This window comes from Mirounga leonina, unplaced genomic scaffold, assembly GCF_011800145.1.
Source record: "Mirounga leonina isolate KUSES-001 unplaced genomic scaffold, KU_Mleo_1.0 Mir_101664, whole genome shotgun sequence".
Taxonomy (NCBI): Eukaryota; Metazoa; Chordata; class Mammalia; order Carnivora; family Phocidae; genus Mirounga; species Mirounga leonina.
In genome coordinates this window covers 784,161-809,691 of record NW_023270175.1, presented here as the reverse complement: position 1 = coordinate 809,691, position 25,531 = coordinate 784,161, and the positions used below count along the sequence as shown (strand labels likewise).

The following is a 25,531-nucleotide window of genomic DNA, read 5'->3' as shown; positions in this document are numbered from 1 at the left end:
CCTCCATACTGTTTTTCATAGTGCCTACACCAAAGTGCATGAGGGTCCTTGTTTTTCCACATTCTCACCAACACTTGTTATTTCTTATCTTTTTGATAATAGGCATTCTGACAGGTAGAGGTGATATCTCATTGTGAATTTGATTTTCATTTCCCTGATGATGACTGATGCTGAGCATCTTTTCATATGTCTGTTTGCCATCTGTGTGTCTTCTTTGAAAAAAATATCTATTCATGTCTTCTGCCCATTTTTAATTGGATTGTTTTTCTGGTATTGAGTTGTATAAGTTCTTTATATATTTTGGATATTAACCCCTTATTGGATATATCATTTGCAAATATCTTCTCCCATTCAGTGGGTTGCATTTTCATTCTGTTAATGGTTTCCTTTGCTGTGCAGATTTTTTTTTTTTAAATATAGTCCTATTTGTTGTTGTTGTTTTTTAATTTTGTCACCTTCGCTTTTGGAGTCAGATCCAAAAAATCATTGCCAAGACCGATGTCAAGGAGCTTATCACCTATGTTTTCTCAAGAAGATGTTATTTAGAACAATTGGGGAAACTGAATAAGAACTGTATATTAAATGATATTAATGAATTTTTTTATTTTTTTACGTGTGTTACTGTGATTGTGTAGGAAAACATTTTATTCTTAGAAGCTTTATGCTACATTATTTAGAGAAGTGTCATGACTAGTTTTCTTTCAAGTGGTTCAACCAAAATCTTGTGAAGAGAAAGAGATTGAGCAATTTGAGGCAAAATAATAACAGGGCGTTAATCTACATAAAGGATATACAAGTTTGTGATTTTTACTATTCTCTCAACTTTCCATGGATTTAAAATAAAAATATAGGGAAAATAATTTTTATAGACTTTTGCCTAAAATAAGGAGTATTAGTGAGACCTCAGTAATTGAGATAAATGGGGGCTAGTTAGGCAATTGTTACTCTTTTTTAAAGATGTAGTATGAAAATAATACAACTTTTCTCATTTCTCATTTCCAGATTCCTTATTCTCTTCATTAATAGAGGTCATCAGCCATGAACTTCTTTACCTTTTTTTCCCTTCTAGACATACCTGTACCATCCTCCACCTTTACTTCCTTCTCTCAGAAGAAGTGTCCTCTCCCTTTCTAAACTCTTTTGAACCATCAGAGGGATGTTAAGTTCTATATTGCTTTAGCATTAATTACCTGATAGGGAGAAGTTTCTGAGTCTGATAGGTATGGACGGGTTCAAGTCAAGGCATTACCACTTAATAGTTGTGTGACCTTAACTGTTACTTAATCTCCCTGAGTCTATATCCTCATTTGAAAAATAAGGAAGAATATTTACCTTTCAGGGTCCTTTTATAAGGACTAAAAGAAACAATGTTGAACTTTCCTGAAGCAGTGCCTGGCCCAGGTTGGTGGTTAGTAAATAACAATGGCAGAACTCTTTATCAGAGATTACTGTGTATAGGAGAGAGAGAGAGGAGAAAGACAACAAAGCCATTTGATTCAAAAAGTAGCTATTAAATTGGTCTAGGGAAGGCATTTCCAGGAAGATTATCACTGAAAATTACTTACCTTGGAGAAGTTGTAAGAATGGCTGAGATGGAATGCCAGTGACTGGAAAGCACAGAGGAATGAGATTATGCAGTTTGACTCAGTTGTCTTCCTGTGTGTTGCATATTTTCCTACAGAGAGCAATGTATCTTGGGTGGAGTTAGGGGGATGTCAAAGTGTAAATATGCTGTAAAGAAAGATTACAGTAATTTTTTTCTCTTGGCTGGGATCTTCTTTGTCATAAGTGAAATATCAAGGCTCTCAGCCAATGTTTTCCAGCTAGTGCTGCAGAGGACTTACTTCATATAAATGAAGAAACCGTGGCCCAGACAGGTTAAATGACTTCCCTAAGAACACACAGCTCATTACTGGCAAAGCTAGGACCAGAATTCAAATTTCCTGACTACCAGAACAGTATTATTTCTCCTGGTATGCTCTCAAAACAATTCTAATGTAGGCATCACTGGATGTTAAAAAAAAAAATCTTAATCATGTACCAACAGTAGAGGACAAGGGTTTTCAAAGTATGATAATCGTAGTACTTTGTGTCGGACATCTTTTCTAACTGGGTAAATTTCTTAGTCAACACAGGGTAAAAAGAATAAGACTATGGATAGTAATGATTACTGGGAGTTACTTTTTTGCTTAAAATTCAGTTGAGCTGGAGACGCAATGAGGTCTCCTGTAGATTCTCAACTGAGACAGTGGAGGTTATGATGAAGAGAGGGGGAAAAGCCCAGTAATTCCTACTGCTGTGGGCTTCTTTTTGCTGTTCCCATCCAAGGAACCTTTCATTTTCATATCAGGAAATAACATGATCAAGTAATAGAGAGTGTCAGGCTTTAATTATGCCAAGAGAGTTTAGTTTTTTTTTTTTTTTTTTTTTTTTGGTGGTGGTGGTGGTTTATTTTGCTTTTTAATAGTTAATGAGATCACATCTGCTGAAATGGTCTGTGGCCTGAGAAGTTTAAGGTTAAACTCACATGCAAATAATAGTTTTAGAAAAACTAATTCATGTGTTATCTTAGCAATGGAAATAATATATTTTTTCCTGAAGAAAAATCTCTAACTGTATAGGGTTTTTTTTTTTTTAAATTTTATTTATTTGAGAGAGAGAAAAAGAGAGAGAGCACAAGCAGGGGAAAGGGCAGAGGGAGAGGGAGAAGCAGGCTAACCACTGAGCAGGGAGCCCAAGGCAGGGCTCCATCTTAGGACCCTGGGTCCTGGGGATCATGACCTGAGCCAAAGGCAGATGCTTAACCGCCTGAGCCACCCAGGCACCCGTAACTGTATAGATTTTTAAAAATGATTTTAATGTCAAAATCTGTATTTTAAAAGGCTTATGGGGAATGTTTTTGTGGTTTAATATCCTTAACATTGGTATGAATTTTTTTCCTATTGTAAGACATAGCAACTGTAATGCTAATAGGACCATGTATTTAACTTAAAAATCAGTGTATCTTTAAAAGTGACTTAGAAACCACACAGTATACTTTAAATATGTTAAAAGATTGCACTGTCCAATCAACTGTTCAGTATTCATGAATGAGTTATAGAGAAGCCGGCCCCTTTTCTTCTCCAAACTCCGTAGAACTGACTGTGATGGGACTGAGCTGGAAAGTGGTCAGAGATTAAATACGAGAGCATTGAATCAGGGAATGTCTGAACATGTGCTGATATTGACCAGTTCTCAAATTTGATACTCATCCATTGTTTAACATTATCTCTGCCTCTTTTCCTCCTGATCAGTATAGATAATTGAGAGTTAATAGTAGCGATAGCCAAATACCACTTTCCTCTTTTGTCTTTCTCTGTAAAAATTTACAGCCTTATTTCAAGGTTTGCTTGATGGTAATGCTGCAGTCACACATCTGTCTTCTGAGTTGGCAGTCACTGACACTGCAGCAGCTCCAGCTCTTCTGGGACCACTTAGGACAGAGTTGACAATCAATCTGAGCTAATTTGCTATTCATTTTAAATATATGGAGCTACTTCTCTTACAGAGCGGGGGAGGTAGGGGCGAAGGACAGGCATTTTTTGTTTCTCCATATACCAAACCATTGTTGGGTCCATAACATTAATATTTATTACATGCCACAATAAAGGGATGGGCGGCATAAAATCTTAAACTTATCATTCTTTGTAAGTTCTACAAGTTCCTTGAGTATTTTCATGACATTTTGCTTTTTTGGTGAAGTGTCCGAAAGCATCATGACTAAAATATATTTCATCCATGATCTTTGCCGTCTCTTATGGGTTACAGCCCCATAATTATTTAATATCTGCTTACAACATTTTGACTGCTATTTAGGGAAGAAAGAGAAGACTCCTTGGAGTAACTAAAAATGCCAGAAGGAATTTTGTGATGTTTCCAAAATACATTCCCATTAGCACCGGTCTCTGATCACCTTATTTTTTCTTTTTGATGTAAAACATTCTTAGTTGTCTAGTGTGGTGTGACTAACTCTTGCATAAAATGCCTTCAGGATCATTTCAGAGAAGCAGCTTTTTTGTGATATGTCACAACTATAATTCATTTTTACCCAATGTTAATATTTATTGTTTGAGGGGATTATTTTAAAGATTTTTATTTATTTATTTATTTATTTGAGACAGAGAGAATGAGAAAGAGAGTACATGAGAGGGGGGAGGGTCCGAGGGAGAAGCAGACTCCCTGCCGAGCAGGGAGCCCGATGCGGACTCGATCCCGGGACTCCAGGATCATGACCTGAGCCGAAGGCAGTCGCTTAACCAACTGAGCCACCCAGGCGCCCAAGGGGATTATTTTAAATTAGAGTTTTCAGGGTTGGGTATTTTTAAACCTTTTTTTTTTTTAAGGCAAAATTGAGGTAGATTTGACATATAACATTATATTATTTTCAGGGGCACAATGCCATGATTCATTATTTGTATATATTGTGAAATGATTGCCACAATAAGTCGGGTTAACATCTGTCACCTTACATAGTTAAAAAAAATTTTTTTGCTCATCATAAGAATCTTGTGATGACAACTTTTAAAATCTGCTTTCTTGGCAACTTCCAAATATGCAATACGGTATTATTAACTATAGTCACCGTGCCATATTTTTTTTAAGAAGCTTGGTCCAGGTAAATGCTTTAAAAATATTTTTATTAGTTTACTTTCATCCCTCTTATATCTGAAGAGCATCAAATGCTGAGATGCCAAAAGATGCCTTTGAATTCCAAATAAAATGTCTTCCTTTTCATCCTCGAAAACAAAATCTGATTTACTGATGAAGGTGGTTTCTTTTACCTCCTCTTTTTCTTAAATTCTTTGAAAAATCTTGGTGACATTGGTTGATCAGCAAGGTCATCTATTGTGTTCTGGAGTGTAGTGTTCCACTTCTGATACTTGAGAAGAAAATGCTCTTGATCTGCCAGAGATGTGGCAGCTCACTCTAAGGGTCTCTCAAGCTCAACAGAGACAGGTACTCGCTTCTTTCCACTGCAGTTAACTGAAAGGTATTTTATGTCTTTCCATTGTTTAATGAGCTACCTCCTCGTCTCCACTCCCCTTTACAGACAAGATAGATTTATTGTCACATTATTGTTCCTTGATTCTAAATAATCTCTTGTAGGTAAGATTAGGGTATGAAGGTTAAACATGATGAAGTCTTCAGCTCCTGTTAGGAAATAGTGCGTGATGGTTAACATTCTCGGAGCTCCACTTCTAACATTCCTTTTCTATATGTAAATCCAGATTTGAAATACACTCAATGCATCTGCAAAATTAGATTTCTCACTAATCCTGCTTATGTACATTTTGTGCCCAAGTGAATTTCCTCAGCTGGAGAGCCTCCCCAGATGAATTATATGTAACATGATTTAAATCACTCCCAAATAGCAGGATTTATATTGTTTGTGAGATATACAGATTTTTCTCCAAAGCAATTTTCTTCCTACTAGTGACTAAAAACTATAAATATGTTGGAGTCTTGCTATAATGCTGTTTTGGGGCCCATGCTGTATGGCTACCTCATAGATAAAATGGCCTGATAGTATTTCACCAATGAAATCTCCCTAGATGGGGTTCAGATAGGCCTGCCTTATTTTGAGCACTTCAGTGTTTGAAAGGACAACAAATAGCATTATTCTGTGGTGCCAATTATTAGCTCAACATAGTACTTTTTCTTTAAACTCTTCACAGCATTTGACAAATAGGCACACTGTAATAGAAAAAGCACTCGGAGATGGGAGTCTGAAGATATGAATCCTGGTATCATTTTTCATTAGGTTTGGCCTTTGGGAAGTTACTGAACCTTACCTTCTTGAGTTTTTAATTCTGTCTATCCTGATGGATATTGTGGGACTCAAATAAAATAATATGTATAGCCATTTTGAAAACTGAAGTACTGTATAATGGGAATGTGTTCTCTCAGATACAAGTCAAAACCACGTAGCTGTGACTGTTAAATACAAAACACCTACTATGGGCCAAGGCACTGTTGATCGGTATAGGAGGTATAAACATCAATGGCACACTGCCTTGAACAGGTTCTAAGTGTGGGGGTGGGGGCAGCAAAGAAAGAGAAACCTAATCTTCAGTTGATTTCCTGGAAGAGGTAGAATTGAAATGAGACTTGAATAGTAAGTGATATTTCAATGGGATGACTGTCTGAGGACCACTTAAGATATAATGTAATAATTCTACTACCTTGTTTCCACCATGTTGTCTCCAGGAATTCAGGATAGCTTCACGATCTTTTCTTTTTATGCCTTTCCTTGAAATGTATATATTTTTTTAAAGATTTTATTTATTTATCTGAGACAGAGAGAATGAGAGACAGAGAGCATGAGAGGGAGGAGGGTCAGAGGGAAAGCAGACTCCCTGCCAAGCAGGGAGCCTGATGCGGGACTCGATCCCGGGACTCCAGGATCATGACCTGAGGCGAAGGCGGTCGCTTAACCAACTGAGCCACCCAGGCGCCCTTGAAATGTATATTTTATTAATTTTGTATGATGGGTAGTGCTGTACACAAGCAATATCTTCACATCACCAACTTAATGTGTCATTAGCAAGACCAGGATGAGCATTCCCATGGCAGAGATGAGAGCTTTGTCCATTCTCTAGAAACACTCTTCTTCCCATCAGACCATAGTTAGTACTGAGAATTCACGTATATTTATTCTGAATGTTACTTTAATTTTAATAAGCTAGGAATCTTCTTAAAAGTAGCTAAGACAAATAGGAGGACAATGTCCTCTCTCTCTCTTTCTTTTTTCCTTGCCCCCTTCCTATCTCTTTCTTCCCCTTTCTGAATGAAAAATAAACCTTAATTATATTCAGCTCCTGAGATTTCAAGGTTGCTTTTAAACAGCATCCTAACCGAATACAAAACCTTAAAATATGGCTTTAGCTTAACAGGCATGTAACAATGAGGAAACCTAGATCGTAAAGCTAGAAGATGGCCAACCATATTAAGTAGTGAGAACAGATTTGTTAAAACTATCACGTCATATAAACTGGGGGCCATATTATGTGCCTATTCTATTGAGCAGGCACTTCTGTGAAAAGAGGTTGGGAATCCAAACCTTATTTGTGTGTGTTAGTCGTCATCATTGAAATTTGTACATTTTACTATTTGAGTTAATTGTACATTCACATGTACTAGTAAGAAATCATATAGAGGTGCTGAAGAAATAATACAGAGGTCCTATTTATTCATTATCTAGTTTTCCCCAGTGCTAATGTCTTGTAAAGCTGTAGTACAGTAACACAACCAGGATATTGACATTAGCATAATCTGTCTTGTTCAGATTTTCCCGGTTTTATTTGTATTGTGTTTGTGTGTTTCGTTATACCCAATTTTATCACATGTGTAGGTTTGTATATCCATTACCATAGTCAAAATACAGAACAGTTCCATTACCGTAAGAATTCCTCATATTCCCCCTTTATTGCCACACCCACTTTCCTCCCACATCTCTAACCCAGTTCCTAATTCCTAGAAACCACCAATCTGTTCACCCATTTCTAAAATCTTATCATTTCAAGATACTATATAAATGGAATCATACATCATATAACCATTTGATGTTGGCTTTATTTATTTATTTTTCGCTCAGTGTAATTCCCCTGAAATCCATCTAAATTACGTGTATCAATGGTTCGATCCTTTTAGTTGCTGACTAATACTCCATAGCATGTATGCACCACAGTTTATTTTACACATTTACTGGGTTGTGGGACATCTGGGATGTTTCCAGTTTTTGGCTACTCACAAGTAAAGCTTCTGTGAGCATTTATGTATAGATTTCTTATATGAACAGAAGTTTTCATTTCTCTGGGATATGTCTGAGAGTGTAATTCCTGGTAATATGGTAGTTGCATGTTTAGTTTTATGAGGAGCTGCTGCACTTTTTTCCAGAGTGGGTATACCATTTTACATGTCCACCCGTGATGTATGATACATCTAATTTGGGTCCTCAACAGCATTTGATATTTTCACGATTTTTTTTTCCTTTTAGCCATACTGATAGATATGTAGTGATATCATTGCAGTTTTAATTTTCATTTCCCTGATAGCTAATGATGTTGAACATCTTTTTATATGCTTATTTGCCATCAGCGTATCATCTTTGGTGAAATGTCTGTTCTTGTCTTTTGTCCATTTGCTAATTGCTAATTGGCTTGCTTTTTTTTTTTAAAGATTTTATTTATTTATTTGAGACAGAGAGAATGAGAGAGAGAGCACATGAGAGGGGGGAGGGTCAGAGGGAGAAGCACGCTCCCCGCCGAGCAGGGAGCCCGATGCGGGACTCGATCCAGGGACTCCAGGATCATGACCTGAGCCGAAGGCAGTCGCTTAACCAGCTGAGCCACCCAGGCACCCTGGCTTGCTTTTTTTTAAAGATTTTATTTATTTGAGAGAGAGAGAACGAGCAGGGGCAAGGACAGAGGGAGAAGTGGACTCCCCACTGAGCAGGGAGCCGACGTGGGGCTCAGTCCCAGGACCCTGAGATCACAACCTGAGCCGAAGGCAGAGGCTTAACCAACTGAGCCACCCAGGCGCCCCTTGTTTTTTTGTTTTAATGTTTTGAGACTTTATTATATATTCTAGGGTATATACTAGTCCTCTGTCGGCTCTGCGGTTTGCAGATATTTTCTCCTAGTCTGTCATTTGTCTATTCCTCACAGGATAAAAGTTTTTAATTTTGAGTTTCTCCATTTTTTTATGGATTATGCTTTTGGTGTCAAATCTGAGAACTTTTTGCCTAGTACTATATCCCAAAGATTTTCTCTTATTTTTTTCTACAAGTTTTATTGTTTCACCTTTTACATTTAAGGCTGTGATCCATTTTTGAGTTAATTTTTCTTTAAGATGTGAGGTTTAGATCAAGGTTCTTTTTTCCTTTTTTTTGCCTATGGATATCCAATTGTTTCAACACCAGTTGCTGAAAAGACTATCCTTCCCCAATGAATTGTTTTTGCACCTTTGTCAGCTCCTAGTTTGACATATGGATCTTTTTCTGGGCTCTCTATCCCATAGATCTATATGTGTTTCCCTCCACTAATATCACTCTGTCTTCATTATTGTAGCTGTATAGTAAGCCTTAATATCTGATAGAGGGATTCCTCTCACATTATTTTTTTTTCCATCAAGATTGTTTTGGCCATTTTAATTCCTTTGCCCTCTCATAAAAATTTGTTGGGATTTGATAGAAATTACATTAAACCTATAGATCAGTTTGGGGGAGAATTGACATTTTTACTATGTTGAATCTTCCCATCCATGAATGTGGCATGACTCACCATTTATTTAGGTTTTCTTTCATTTCTTTCATCAGCATTTTGTAATTTCCAGCACCCACATTATATATGTTTTGGTTTTCTGAGATTTATACTTAACAGTTTTATTTGTAGTGATGATAAATGGTATTATGTTTTAAATTTTGGTTTCCATATGTTCATTGCTAGCACATAAAAATGCAATTTTGTTTCTATTTATTTTTATTTAAATTCAATAGCCAACATATAGTACATCATTAGTTTTTGATGTAGTGTTCAGTGATTCATTAGTTGCATATAACACCCAGTGCTCATCACATCATGTGCCCTCCTTAATACCCATCACCCAGTTAACGCCATTCCCCCACCTACCTCCCTTTCCACAACCCTCAGTTTGTTTCCTGGAGTCAAGAGTCTCTCATGGTTTTTCTGCTTCTCTGATTTCTTCCCATTCAGTTTTCCCTCCCTTCCTCTATGATCCTCTGCGCTATTCCTTATGTTCCATATATGAGTGAAACCATATGATAATTGTCTTTCTCTGATTGACTTATTTCACTTAGCATAATACCCTCCAGTTCCATCCATGTCGATGTAAATGGTAGGTATTTATCCTTTATGATGGCTGAGTAATAGTCCATTGTATATATGAACCACATCTTCTTTATCCATTCATCTGTTGAAGAACATCTCGGCTCTTTCCACAGTTTGGCTATTGTGGACATTGCTGCTATGAACATTGGGGTGCAGGTGCCCTTTCTTTTCACTACATCTGTATCTTTGGCGTAAATACCCAGTAGTGCAATTGCTGGGTCGTAGGGTAGCTCTATTTTTAATTTTTTGAGGCACCTCCACACTGTTTTCCAAAGTGGCTGTCCAACTTGCATGCCCACCAACAGTGTAAGAGGGTTCCCCTTTCTCCACATCCTCGCCAATGTTTGTTGTTCCCTGTCTTGTTAATTTTAGCCTTTCATGTATGTATGCTTTCTTGTATGTATGCTTGCTGAACTTCTTAGATCTAGGAATTTTTGTTTTGTTTCATTTTGTTTTGTTTTTTCATTCCTTGGGATTTTCTACATATGTAGTTATATCATCTGCAGATAGAGAAAGTTATTTCTTCCTTTCCAATCTGTATGCCATTTATTTCTTTTCCTCGCATTGCACTGGCTAGAACTTCCTGTACTATGTTGAGTAAGAGTTATGAGAGCAGACATCTTTGTCATATTCCTAAGTTTCCATGGAAAGCCTTCACTCTTTCACTTTAAGTATGATGTTAGCTGTAGACTTTTCGTAGATGCTCTTTATCAAGTTTAGGTAATTCCATGCTCTTCCTGACTTGCTGAGAATTTTTATCATGAATGGGTAATGGATTTTGTCAAATGCTTTTTCTGCATCAATTGCTATAATTGTGTGTTTTTTCTTCTTTAACTGTTGATATGGTGGATTGCATTGATATATTTTTTTAATTTAAATTTTGTTAGTTCTCATATAGTGCAATATTGCTTTCTGGAGTAGAATTCAGTGATTTATCACTTACATACAACACCAGTGCTCATCACAACAAGTGCCCTCTTTAATACCCATCATCCATCTAGCCCATCCCCCACCCACCTCCCTCCATCAATCCTCAGTTTGTTCTCTGTCGTTAAGAGTCACTTATGGCTTGTTTCCCTCTCTCTTTTTCCCCCCCTCCCATATGTTCATCTGTTTTGTTTCTTAAATTCCACAAGTGAGTGAAATAATATGGTATTTGTCTTTCTCTGACTGACTTATTTCACTTAGCATAATACACTCTAGCTCCATCCACATCATTGCAAATGGCAAGATTTCATTCTTTTTAATGGCTGAGTGAGACTCTGTTGTATATATATACCACATCTTCTTTATCCATTTAACGGTTGATGGACATTTGGACTCTCTCCATAGTTTGGCTATTGTTGGTAATGCTGCTATAAACATTGGGGTGCATGTACCCCTTTGAATCTGTATTTTTGTATCCTTTGGGTAAATACCTAGTGAGAAATGGGCAGAAGACAGGAATAGACACTTTTCCAAAGAAGACATCCAAATGGCTGAGACACATGAAAAGATGTTCAACATCACTCATCATCAGGGAAATACAAATCAAAACCACAATGAAATACCACCTCACACCTATCAGAATGGCTAAAATGAACAACACAACAGGTGTTGGCGAGGTTGTGGAGAAAGGGGAACCCTCCTACACTGTTGGTGGGAATGCAAACTGTTGCAGCCACTCTGGAAAACAGTATGGGGGTTCCTCAAAAAGTTAAAACTAGAACTACCCTAAGATCCAGCAACTACACTACTAGGTATTTACCAAAAGGATACGTTGATAACATTTTTTAATGTTGAGTCAGCCTTAAATTTGTGGAGTAACTTCTACTTGGTCATGGTTTATAGTTTCTTTTGTACACTGTTGGATTCGGTTTGCTAGAATTTTCTGGAGGATTTTTAAGCGAGAGATTTTTAAATGTTCATGAGAGATTTTGGTCTGTAATTTCTCTTTTTGTGTACTATCATTTCTTGGTTTGTTATTAGGGTAATACTGGCCTCTTTTTTTAGAAGAGTCTGAAGAATTGATTCTTCTTTAAGTATTTGGTAGAATTCTCCAGTGAAACCAGATGGCCCTGGATATTTCTTTTTTGGGAGGTTTTTAATTACAAACTCAATTTCTATAATGCTTCTAGGACTATTCAGATTATCTTGGTTGAATTTTCATAATTTATGGTTTTCTAGGAGTTGGTACAATTCTAAGTTGTTGAATTTATAAGCATAAAGTTGTTCTTAGAATTTCCTTTTGGTAGTTTTAATGACCACAGGATCTGTGATGATCTGCCGTTTCATTCTTTATATTGGTGATTTGTGTTTTTTCTATTTTAATTTTTTTCTGTCTTGGTAGAGGTTAATCAATTTTATTGATTTTTTTTCCTCCAAAGAGTCAGCTTTTTGTTTCATTGATTTTTCTCTATAGTGTTCCTGTTTTCAATTTCATTGATAACCAGTCTTTATTATTTCCTTCCTTCTGCTTGCTTCAGGTTCATTTTGCTTGTCTTGTATTTTCTTAAGGTAGGAACTTAGATTATTGATTTGAGATCTCTCCTTGTCTCTAATAGTGTTCTCTTTTAAGGGCTTTTTGAAAATCAGCAGTTTTTAAACCTCAGTTGTCATCTCTAACCATCAGTTTTACTAATGGTTCTTTTACTTTCTATTATAAAGCTCCATGTTAACAAACATCTGCACATAGATACCCCAAAGGCACCTCAAATTAAACTTGTGTAAAACTAAACTCATTATCTTCACTCTCTCCTGGGCCTCCCAGATCAGTAACTCCTTCAACTTTTCTTTTTCTCAGCTAACAGTTGCTATTATTTACTGAGGGACTTAAGGTAAACAATTTCTATTTCTTCAGTAAGTGATGATGATTATACTTCTTAGTAGCTCCTGAATCTTTTCTTTTCAGTAGATTCCTCTCACTGTCTTATTTTAGGTCTTCTTCATCTACCACCTTGAAATTAGAGTATAAGTTTTTTAATAAGGTTTATGAAAAATAGCAGCTTCCCTGTCGACACCCCATTTCCCACCCCCTAGAAGCAATCACTTTCAATTATTTCACCTGTTTTTTAAAAATATTTCTATATCTCTAAATACCATGTATACTGTTACTTTTTAGTTTTTCCATTTTAGGCCTTCTGTACTGGCTTCCCCAAATGGGAGGTAAGAATTTAACTCTTTAATACCACCTCATTTTATGTATATGTGTGTGTGTGTGCGCATGTGTGTGTGCAATACTATATACCACCATACTGCCCCCCAGTATATATGCATACTACATATAGAGAAGTAGATAAATATATGCATTTAAGCACACTTTTCTGTCATCTTACCAACACAGCCATATCATAAATTACACATAGAACAATATTTGTTTGAGTTATAAATGTTATTCACAGCCCAGCCATATAGCATATTATGTTGTCTTCTTTCTCTTTTTTTTAAGATTTATTTATTTATTTATTTTAGAGAGAGAGAGAGCAGGGGGAGGGGCAGAGAGAAAATCTCCAGCAGACTCCGCACTGAGCATGGAGCCCGATGTGGGACTCAATCCCAGGACCCTGAGATCATGACCCAAGCTGAAATCAGGAGTCAGACGATTAACCGACTGAGCCACCCAGGAGCTCCTGTCTCAATTTTTTTTTTACAAGTTTTTGTTTTCCTTTGAAGTTTATTTCATCATTTGCTAAATTTTCTATATACTTACCAGTAGGTAGTTCATTCTCTAATTCTGTGCTTTTTCTTTAAATCCATCAATTTCACCTTCTTGGTTTCCTTTTTCCCAGAGCCCTCTAATCTCTAATCTATTATCTGGTATTGTTGCTCTCTTGGTTTACTACTCAGCTAGGTTCTTCCCTCTATAGCAATCTTGTATTCCATCTGTTTCTTTGTTTCATGGCTCTTATACTTCTTATTTTGTGGTTTATTCTCTTGTTTTAGTATAACATGTAATCCATCAGCTTCCTGAAAGAGTGCATGGGAAGTAAATTTTTTGAGTATTGCATGTCTGAAAAGGTCTTTTTTTATTCAAGAATAATTAACATACTGTGTTATATTAGTTCCAGGTGTACAATATAAGGATTCCACAATTATATATATTTCTAAGTGCTCATCAAGATAAGTATACTCTTGGGGTGCCTGGGTGGCTCAGTTGGTTAAGCGACTGCCTTAAGATCAGGTCATGGTCCTGGGGTCCTGGAATAGAGCCCTGCATTGGGTTCCCTGCTCAGTGGGGAGCCTGCTTCTCCCTCTCCCTCTGCTCTTCCCCCGCTCATGCTCTCTCTCTCAAATAAATAAATAACATCTTAAAAAAGATAAGTATACTCTTAATCCCCTTTATCTATTTCACCCATCCCTCCCCCCACCTTCCTTCTGGCAACCACCTGTTTGTTCTCTGTAGTTGAGTCTTGGTTTTTGTCTCTTCTTTTTATTTGTTTTGTTTCTTAAATTCCACATATGAATGAAATCATATGATACTTGTCTTCTCTGACTGATTTCACTTAGTATAATGCCCTCTAGGACCATCCATGTTGTTGGAGATGGCAAGATTTCATTTTTATGGCTGAGTAATATTCCATAGTATATATACACCACATTTTCTTTATTTATTCATCTATCGATGGACACTAGGGTTGCTTCCACATCTTGGCTATTGTAAATAATGCTACAATAAACATAAGGGTGCATATGTCTTTTCAAATTACTGTTTTTGTTTTCTTTGGGGAGAGGTCTTTATTCTACCCTCACAATTGATAGTATTGGCTATCAAAATCTAGCTTGGAAATAATTTTCTCTTAAACATTTGAAAATGTTGTTCATTGTCTTCTAGATTGAGGTCCATTCTGACTCCTGAACATTTATGTGACCCCTTCATTTTCATGGTTTTTTTTTTCCTATGGAAGTTTTCAGGATCTTCCCCACAATACTGAAATATCAGATGATGTGCCTTCGTGTAGGTTTAATTCATCCATTAAGGTGGTATTCAGTGAGCTTTTCCAATCAAGAAACTAATTTCTATCAGTTTGGGGGAATTTTCTGGAATTAGGTTTCTGCTGTATTTTTGTTAAATTTTCTCAGATAAGTACTCAGCTTTTTATTCCAGTCTTTCTATTGATCTTTGCTTCCTGTCATAATTTTTAGTTTGCAAGAGCTTGTTGTATTGTTTTATGATTTGTGTATGTGTGTTTTAAATAGCATCCAGTTCTTATTTCATGGATACAGTATCTTCTCTCTGACGATATTAATGATTTTTAAAAATGTTTTATTCTTCCTGGGGCGCCTGGGTGGCTCAGTTGGTAAAGCGTCTGCCTTAGGCTTGGGTCATATTCTCAGGGTCCTGGGATCAAGCCTCACGTCGGGCTCCCTGCTCAGTGGGGAGTCAGCTTCTCCCTCTCTCTCTGCCCCTCTCCCTGCTCATGCTCTCTCCCTGTCTCAAATAAATAAATAAAATCTTAAAAAAATGTTTTAGTTTTCCTGGTTTGTTTCTTCCAGCTTTCTTTATCTTTCAATTTTGTTTTGGTCTTACTATTTATTTATTTATTTATTTGAGAGAGAGAGCAAGGAGAGAGTGAGAAATGGAGACAATCCCAAGCAGACTACGTGCTGAGCATAAAGCCCAACATGGGGCTCAGTGCCACAACCCTGAGATCATGACCTAAGCCGAAACCAAGAGTTAGACGCTTAACCTGCTGGGCCACCAAGGTGCCCCTGGTCTTTCTTCTATTAGAGATATTCCTCAACTATCTGGTGATTCTTGGTTGTCCATTTATATTCAGGAATAGACACTAAATTGTAGGTAGGTCTTGCTAACTTACTATAGGATAAATTGGCAAGGCCTTTTTATTGGAGGATCTCCAACCATTACCTTTAGGATATTTAGGATTTTTCTCTTCAGTTGGTCATATTCTCCAAAGAAGAATCTTCCAACTCTTGGCTAGAGATTAATAAACCTAGTGGCAATCCAGTAAGTTCTTGGGGCTGTTAGAGAAGGGATTGGGGCTCAATTTTCAGCTTGTAGACTTTTATTTCATCCCTTACAAACTTTCACTTAATCCCTATTTTTGTACAGATTCCTTGTTCTCAGTTCTCCCTGGTATCCCTGAGCCACAGCCCATCTGGTTTACCCTCTCTAAAGAAAAGTCCTCTGCTGGCCTTGGGTAGGGAGAATCACCCAGATGTAGAATGTGGAGGAATAGAGGGATCTGCCTCTTAATCATTCATATTTCTGCTTACAGCCCCACTTTCAGCACCACTTTGAATTACCTAATTGTGCTAATTCTAAATCCTTTTAGCATTCTACCACCACCATCATCATTCCTTGCTAAAATTTATGGTTGAAAATATTTCCCTTGTTTAATTTGCATTCCTCTGGTTACCAGTGAGGATGAGTATTTTTAAAATATTTATAAACAATTTGTATTTCATTTTCTGAGTTGCTTATTTGTGTCTTTTGACCATTTCTTCAGGATATTTTTTTTCTCCAACTGCCCCAATTGTTTTTCTAAAAGGAAAACAAGAGGTATACTATAGCAGTGTTTATGAAAGTACATTGTTTCCTTTGATCATGAATTTAATACTATCTATTAATATTTATATATATGACTTAAAATAAAAATAGTTATAATAGAAAGCTGTGTCAGGGTTTAATGACCAACTTGCTTATTTTCATAACTTTATATGAAAGTCTTTAATCTTTACCTAAAATATTTGCAAGTACGCTTAGGTGAAGAAAACTTCTGTCCCATACACAGAATAGGACTGGCTGGAAGCAGTTTTACCAGAATCTTCTGGAGGGAAGTGGTTTTTAAGAAATATTTTATGTATTTTAAAGTTTTTATTTATTTATTTGACAGAGAGAGACACAGCAAGAGAGGGAACACAGCAAGGGGAGTGGGGGAGGGAGAAACAAGCTCTCCCCGGAGCAGGGAGCCCGATGTGGGGCTCGATCCTAGGACCCTGGGATCATGACCTGAGCCGAAGGCAGACGCCCAACGACTGAGCCACCCAGGTGCCCCTAAGAAATATTTTAAACACACAAAACTATCATCTTAACCAATGGCTGTTTAAAGCTCAGAGTTGTGCAAACATCAGATAATCCATTTGAAAACATTTCCATTACCCTAAAAAATTCCCTCTTGCCTGTTGGTAGTTGATCCCTGTTCCTGCCACTAGTCTACTTTTTCGGTCTTCAGAGATTTGTATTTTCTGGAGAGTTTATATAAACGGAATCATACTATATGTGGCCTTTGTTGTCTGGCTAAATGATTTCAAGTTTCATCTATGTTGTAACATGTAGCAGTACTTCATTCCATTTTATTGCTGTGTATCATTCCAGTGTGTGGATATCCACATTTTGCTTATCTATTCACCAGTCGATTGACATTTGGGTTTTATTTTCCAAATATAATTTTGCTCTTATAGGTCCATAATGCACCTTGAGTTGATTTTTGTGCAGAGTTAAGAGGTAGGGATTCAACTTCATTTTCATGTAGGTATCCAGTTGTCCCTGCACCATTTGTTGCAAAAGACTATGTTTTCCCCCACTGAATTGCCTTATCACCTTCATCAAAAATGATTGACCATAAATATAAGGTTTTATTTCCGGACTTTCTGTTCCACTGATCTCTATGGCTATCCTATGCAGTATTACACCATCTTGATTAATGTAGCTTTGTAGTAAGTTTTAAAATTGTGTAGTGTAATTCTTGCAATTTAGTCTTCTTTTTCAAGATTGCTTTGCTATTCTGGGTCCTTTCCATGTATATTTTAAAGCTTTTCTATTTCTACAAAAATAGCCTGCTGGAATTTTCATAGGGATTACAGTGAATTTGTAGATCAACCTGTGAGGGATTGCCATCTTACTACTGTGGAGTCTTTCAGTCCATGAACATGGGATATCTCTTCATTTCTTTAGATCTTCTTAATTTCTCTTAGCGATGTTTTGTATTTTTTGGTGTACAGGTCTTATACTTCATTTGATAGGGGTTTATTTCTAAGTGTTTTAATTCTTTTTGATGCTGTTGTGAATGGAATTGCTTTCTTAATTTCATTTTCATATTGTCCAGTACAGTTCATTTTAATCTCAAAATGTGTATGGTGTATTTCCCCCAAATTCTGACTATTACTGGCATTTATCTTCTAGTATGGTGTATTATTTCATAGGCCTACAGGAACCAATCACCGATGCATGTCATGGGAACTGAACTCTGGGCAGTTAAGTGTGTAGGTGCAGTTTTTGCCCTCAAATAATGAAACTCCTAAAAAATTTAAAGTATGTTAATATAGAAATAGTCTTGAGAATTCAATTTGAAGACATGACAAAATGTTTATAGTAGAGCTCTCTTAATAATGCTGGCTTGTGTTGCTCGACATTTCATTGATTTTTAAAATTTTTATAAATGTACTCCTTTGCACTTAATACATTATCAATCAGCAAATTAAGTAGATTTTGCTTATGTTGACACTTCCGGCCTCAAGTTAATGGTTTGTTATAGTGCTCGTTGTGCTTCTATCACATTGAAAAATGTTATTTAGTGGTAAAAAAAAAAAATTGCACCCTGCAGTTATTAGAAGGAAAAGGAGATGTATTTTGCCAGGCTCAATGTACTCTGTTTTTCTAGCCTTTCAGTAGACAACCATCATTTAAAATACTTGTTCTTAAGGTGTGATCTTGCAAAATGCCTGTATGTCATAAGATAGGATGATGTATTTTTATACTTTAAAACTGAATAACATTGGGGCTTTTCCAATTGGCTGAAGAAAACTAAAGTATATTGTTTCAAATTTTTAGTTTTTCTCTTGTAAAGTTTTTATTTTAAATCTTTGGCACCAGCTATTGCTTATTGACTAGTAAGCATTAATGAACACTAACACAAATGACCAACTGCTCCTTAATAGAAAAATCTAGATTATCATGCTTGCTTTGACAGCTTATTTTTACTACAGAATGTTGCTGTTTTATATGGTAAAATTAATGGTATTTTGTGTTGCTCTGCCCCTGAGCAAATTGACCACCAAGTTAAGTAAATCATTAGAAAGGGACAGAAATGTGAATATACTATGTGTACTAATTTGCTTATGGACGGCAAAGACCTCTACCAAAATCTATACCCTCAATTTAATGACCACCTTGTATAGCACTTTGAAGCTGTAATGAGTAAAAAGCAGTTCTCACTTCTCTTCAACAAAATATAAATGTCAAGTAGACGGTTATTTACCAGAAAATTAGAGGAAATCAAGAAGAGTCTTGTTCACTGTTTTTATAGTTTCTAAACAGATAGATGATTTTTCCCTGTATATTCTAATACTTAAAGCTATTAAATAAAATTGATGTTTTATAAATCATGTTGAAGTGAGAATGTAAGCTATTAGGTTCCTGGGACATTTTGAGCTCGGATTAATGATACATGACTTTTCCTCCTGTAGGCATGCTGCAAAGGAAAGTAGAAGAGGTAACACAGGTTTTTGAGGATCATCGTCGCGCAGAGCAAGAACACAATATCAGAATTGCTTTTGATTGAATGACCGTATCTTCAGCATGTTGTTTTGGGATTATACATTATCTACAAATTGTGGTGGTGTGAAATAGAGTAGTATTCACAGTTAACTACTTAATCTTTGGTTGCAATGAAGTTTGCATGTGGTTTTTTTTTTTTTCCATTTAAATATTGTGCTGTTGAGAATTAAACTGTAATTTGGCTTGTAGTATTAGCAAATCATAACTATGTTGGCCCTTTTGGCTCTAGGCAGCAACCTATTAGATATTGACTCCGTGTGTGTAATTCGTATCTTAAACTCTCCTAGATTCCATATTCTACCAGCAGCACACATTGTCCTTCTTCCTTTAAACGGATCATCGAGAAATGTTTGCCAAGAAATAGATGCCAGCCAGCCTTTACTGGGTCCCTGTTAACTTTCAACATATAGTGCTAGATACTGTAGTCTTTTTCCTCAAAGGAACTTACTGTCTAGTTTGAGATATAATTAATGCCTGTCTGTATGAAAACAGTATAGATAATACAAAGAAGTGTGTTATAAATTACAGAAAGTGTGCTGTAGAAATTCAGAGAAGAAGAAACATTAGAGCGGATTTAGGTCTTAGGTTATTTTTAAAAGGGTAAGGTTCAGGCAATTCATTTATTTTTGATGTACAGATAACCTGGTATTTTATTTGGTTTTAGCATATGACTTATAGTTGCTGGCTTTTGTGTATTTGTTTGTTTTTCAAGAAAAAGCCTTGTTCTTAGCTTGGGAACAGTCTGATCTCTTGTGTTGCATGTTTTACCTAAGTCATAAATAAAGGTGATATTCTAAAAAATAAATGTATAACATGAAAGCAAACTTATTTAAAAGTTCGTGAGTGACTAGAGCTTAGTTGCCTGTAACTACTGAGCTAAATTTCTGTAATACTGACTGCACATGACCATCCTGAGGGGTACATATTACAGGAAGAAAATATCCTTGAAATGAGTATTAGTGATTTTTACCACCTTATATGTAAACTAAATATCAGTTTACATGGCCTTTTCATTCCTACCCAAACTTCTCAAAGCAGCAGTTTATCAGGTAAGTTTTTGTTACCACTCAAAACTTTAGAATATGAAAATAATCCAGAGATCATTTAATTTTGTGGATGATTTCTGTAGGTAAAGAGCTTTGGACTATAATTTTGGTTAATCTCCAATTTTTGAGCCTAGTGTTATTTCTGTTATACCCTAGATAAAGACATTTTCCTTATTGTTTTTGGAGATTTAACTCTTATAAAGTAGTTGCTGTATGAATTAAGTTCTACATTCAGTAAAAGGTACATGGTATGTTAGAGGAAACACCGGATTTAGTCTTGTCCCTACTTAATTAACTGGACAAATAATTTCACTTTGGGCATCATCTTTCATCTATCCCATGAAAGCATTTAACCATATGAATAAGGTCTCTCCAAGTAAAAGAAACACGTTTTCATTTCTCTGAAGTTTTGTGATTCCTTTATGTCCTTTCACAAATGATACATTACTCTAAAGTTCCTCAGTAAAATAAGAGAGGCTCAAGTACTCCTACTGAATTTGCACGGGGAGTTCTAGGTTTTTTTTTTTGTTTTTTTTTTTTCCCCAGGACATAGATGAACAATGGGTGGAGAGTGGCTTCCATATCAATACAGTTAACAATGTAAGATTTACTGGTAGATCTCAGTGTACTGTCTGGAATCTGGAGCCTTGGACTAATTCATCTCTAAGGTTCTTTCTGACTTGGGTTCTAACATGTGTCTAGAAGACATGACACTGCTGAACAAATATTAATTAAAAGATCACAAATAATCCATGTTAAGGCAACATTTTTGTTAGGTACTGGAGTCTTGAGCCTCTCCTAACCATTATTAAAGACCAGCTAGGATATCAGCTGAAGGAAGAGTCCTTAAATTTGTTGTGTTCTTAAATTTGACACTTTTAGACTTTTCTTCGCCTTTTGAAAAAGATGCTATATTTATTTTCTCTATAATAGCATTTATGCTATCTCATTTGGGGAATTTGAAAGACATGCACAATTGATTACTCTTAATATTGGATGAGTGATGCTATCCCTCTTCTAGAGAAGATTTTTGGTTTTAGCATCTTCTTCCGTATCTGGAAATTATAATTGCTTCATAATGTATTCATCAGAAGTGTGCTGCGAACAAAGCACCTAAAAAGGACAAACACTGAAAATATGTCTATGTTAAGGAAGAACTTCTGGCTTAATTAAATGAACCTTATTAAATTGTCAGAAAGACAAATGAGGCATATTTTTCAGTTTGTCACAAATTCTTCTGGGGTGAAATTGTGAAATTACCTCATGGTAGGATCTCTGTACTCATGAATAACATCTAGAACTCTCAAAGCTTTTTATAAACTGTCTCAAAGCCTTTATACACTGTCTCCCTTTTAAAGCAGGGAAAGGCATGCTGTGGGAAATGGAATAGCTATTATTCCACAGTTAATAAGTTTGGCAGAACTAGAAATAGCCTGTTTTTCCTTCTAGTGCAGTTTTCTGAATGTTTGTCCCTTGGCACCAACCACTGGGACTGGTTACAGTTATACACAGATTCAGAGAGTACTTCCTCATGACCTTGCTTTCAAGTTGCAATTCCACCCTACATATCTTTTTAGCCATTTATTCTCCACTCATCCCACCTACTGGATTCCTAATAAAGTGTGTATCACTTCTGTGCCAATAGGATGGCTGTCTTATTAGAAGGTGTGTACATGTTTGGTGTGATGATCAGTGTAGTATTTGTTCCACCCTTTGCCACTTCCCCAGGGGGCAAAACACACCAGCAACTTCGGCCAATTTTCCCATCTACTTAGTGATTGATACGTCAGTTGGACAGTTTGGTTGAGCAGCAGAATTCAGCCTCACCACCACATAGGATTTACCTGGTACAGGCTTTGGTAGGATCCATGCTTTGTGTATGCTTACATTCTGTCTATGCTCTTATGCCAAAGCCACAAAATAGTATATGTTATATCAGCATTCGTTCACCCGTGCACTTCAAGAACACAGTCATTTGCATATAACAGGTTTTGGATAACTCAAATGCTTTCCATGACCTTTTCAATCTGTAAGAAGTTCTTAGGATAGGAAGCACGATGTCTTCCAGTAACTGCTCTTTGGTCTTACCCTCTAACTTGAGCATGGAAGTACAGAAAGTTTGGATAAGTTCTATCGGATAACAGAATATTTGCTCATAGATGACTGCCTATCAAGTGACTTTAAAACCATACTTTTACATAACACTTGACAGTCACCCTGTTCAGAGGTACTATCCCAATTTTACAGGTGAGGAAACTGGCCTAGGCCAGTTAAAAAGAAACTTAGTGAAACTTACATAGTCTTGTTTTTTTTTTTTTTTTTTTTAAAGATTTTATTTATTTATTTGAGACAGAGAGAATGAGAGACAGAGAGCATGAGAGGGAGGAGGGTCAGAGGGAGAAGCAGACTCCCCGCCGAGCAGGGAGCCCGATGCGGGACTCCAGGATCATGACCTGAGCGGAAGGCAGTCGCTTAACCAACTGAGCCACCCAGGCGCCCGAAACTTACATAGTCTTGTAACTTGCCAAAGCAAACGCTCAAGTCCAGACTGCCTGCTATGTTGTCTCTAACTGTGGGAACTGAGAAATCCAAACTGTGTGTTCCCCAAACACATGATTTTTTTTCTTTTTTAATTCTTTGTGGTACAAGAAGCATTCCCTTTAATAAGAAAAATATTATCGACTCGGTAATACATATGATCATGTGATTCAAAAATCAAAGGGTACAAAAAGTGAGTTTTTCCCCATCCTTTTCGCTAACCATCCAGCTCCCCTACCTGGAAGCATTCACTTATCACCGGTCTATAGGTTTTCCCAGAGGTATTTGATGCATACACAAGCAAATACATACATATAATCCCCCCATTTTTTTTTTACACAAATGGAAGCATACTATAGATACTGTTCTGCACCTGGCTATTGCACTAAATATAGTTTATATTGTTCAGTAGCAGTCCATAGAGAACTTAGTCATCTTTGGGACTGCTGCATAGTTTTCCATCGAATGGATTTATTACATTTGTGGGTATTTAAATTGTTTGCAACATTTTGTTATAAACAATGTCGCAGTAAATAATTTTATATATAAAATATATACCTATGTATCTGTATATGTGTGTGAAATACACATAAAATACATATGTACATATACATATTATACATACTCACACACATACTTGAGGATATATAGTATTGAGGATACTATTCATAGAGGTTGAATTTCTGTTCTAAAGGGAATGGAGATTTATGGTTTCAATTGTATCTTCACATTACCTTCCATAGAGGTTGTACCAATTTATGTTCCTACCAACAGTGTAATGAGAGTGCTTAATCTCCCACAATCTCAACAAAAGTAATGTACCCTCAAACTTCTGGATCTTTACCAATCTTGTAGGTGAAAATGTTATTTTAGTGTACTTTTTAAAAATAAAAATAAACTTTTTTAGAACAGTTTTAGATATACATAAAAGTTGTATTGTACAGAGTTCTGTATACCTCCACTCAGTTAACCTTAAGTGTTAACATCTTATATAACTCTGGTATATTTGTCACATCTAATGAATCTTATTAACTAAAGTGCATAATTTATTCATATTTTTTTAGTTTTTACCTAGAGCCCTTTTTTTTATTATTCTTATGTTAATCCCCATACATTACATCATTAGTTTTAGATGAAGTGTTCCATGATTCCTTGTTTGTGCATAACACCCAGTGCTCCATGCAGAATGTGCCCTCCTCAATACCCACCACCAGGCTAACCCATCCTCCCACCCCCCTCCCCTCTAGAACCCTGTTTGTTTTTCAGAGTCCATCGTCTCTCATGGTTCGTCTACCCCTACCTAGAGCCCTTTTTCTGTGCCAGAGTCCCATGCAGGATACCACATTACATTTAGTCATTATGTCTTCTTTGGTTCCTTCGGCTGACAGATTCTCAGACTTTCCACGTTTTTGATGACCTGTACAGTTTTGAGGAGTACAGGTCATGTATTTTATAGTCAGTGTACTTTGAAATTTCCATCGCACTTATAAGTGAGATTGGACTTCTTTTCATATACTTAGGGACATTTGTATTTCCATTTCTGGGAACTCAGAGCCCATGGTCTTAACCACTATGCTATACCTCTCTCCTGATTCAACATAATTATCAACAAAACATTCATACGGACTTCTGATTCTCAGGGTAGGAAGTACAATGTCTCCTAAGCTTCTGTTACAGATAGAGGAGAACCATTAATGCAGGTGATGTGGTCAAACTTGTGTCTGATCACGGGCTACACTGCAGAAGATGAACCTGGGGCCCAACCGGAAGCAGCCGGTAGGCCGGATAGTAAGTCCTTGAAAGCCGAAGCAGGGTAAATAGGCATACATTGGAGGAAAAGTAGAGGAGCCAGGATTTGGATGAGACAGTCAGGAAGTCTCAGGTGACTCCTAGCTTTATGAGCTGGATATTTTGGGTGCTGCCGTTAACCCGTAGGAGAAACATTTGAACAATTTACAACATACCCCTTACTCAGTAGGTATTTTCTCTTTCCGTTTCTTTAGCTCTGAGCGACTACAATTCCCAGAGCCCCGCACTCCACCACAATCCCCTTAGAGTCGGCCGCACAGAGTTCTGGGACTTGAAGTCCGCGGCCTATTCATCCAAGTTAGAGGTAGGGGCCTGTGGAAACATGAAGAGGTAAGGGCTTGTCTGAGAGCAGGCGGCGAAGGGAGCTCTCTTCTACCTTTTAACTTTGAAAATGGCTTTCATGACTTTGTGTTTGGGGTATGTCACGTTCTCGGGATGCGGTTTCGTGTGAGCGGGAAGACAAAGGAGGAGGGAGGAGGGGAGACGGGCTAGACAGGCCTGCGGGGCGAAGTTCAGGAAGGGCCGCCGCCGCCGGCTCCCGTAGGAATGCCTTACCCGCACGGGCATCTAGGCCACGGCGCCGGCCCCGGGAGCTGCACGGATGCCGTGGCTTCTTACTGCTTCAGACGGACCCACCCAGGTAAAAGGGTCTTGGCCGGCTGATGCCCAGCGCCGGGAGAGACCCAGGCCAGCTCCTCCCCGTCCCGCCCTACCTCCACCTCATCCTCGGAAAGGGGCACAGGGTGGGCGCCTTT

The 25,531-nt window shown here is 37.1% G+C and overlaps 2 protein-coding genes across 4 annotated transcripts in view; both read left to right on the top strand.

The window, feature by feature from the left end:
- NUP62CL (nucleoporin 62 C-terminal like) overlaps positions 1–20,152 on the top strand; it is a 77,721-nt gene extending 57,569 nt beyond the window's left edge. Inside the window, exon 11 of the mRNA XM_035005321.1 lies at positions 19,293–20,152. Within this exon, the coding sequence (XP_034861212.1) occupies positions 19,293–19,387 (95 nt within the window). The 3' untranslated portion in view covers positions 19,388–20,152. The remainder of the gene's footprint in view (positions 1–19,292) is intronic.
- A 4,912-nt stretch (positions 20,153–25,064) lies between these two features.
- The window catches only part of RBM41 (RNA binding motif protein 41), a 55,293-nt gene continuing 54,826 nt past the window's right edge, over positions 25,065–25,531 (top strand). For 2 of the 3 annotated variants that reach the window (XM_035006766.1, XM_035006748.1), the window contains exon 1: positions 25,126–25,193. In XM_035006766.1, the coding sequence (XP_034862657.1) occupies positions 25,168–25,193 (26 nt within the window). In that variant the 5' untranslated portion in view covers positions 25,126–25,167. The other variant, XM_035006758.1, reaches the window with a different exon arrangement.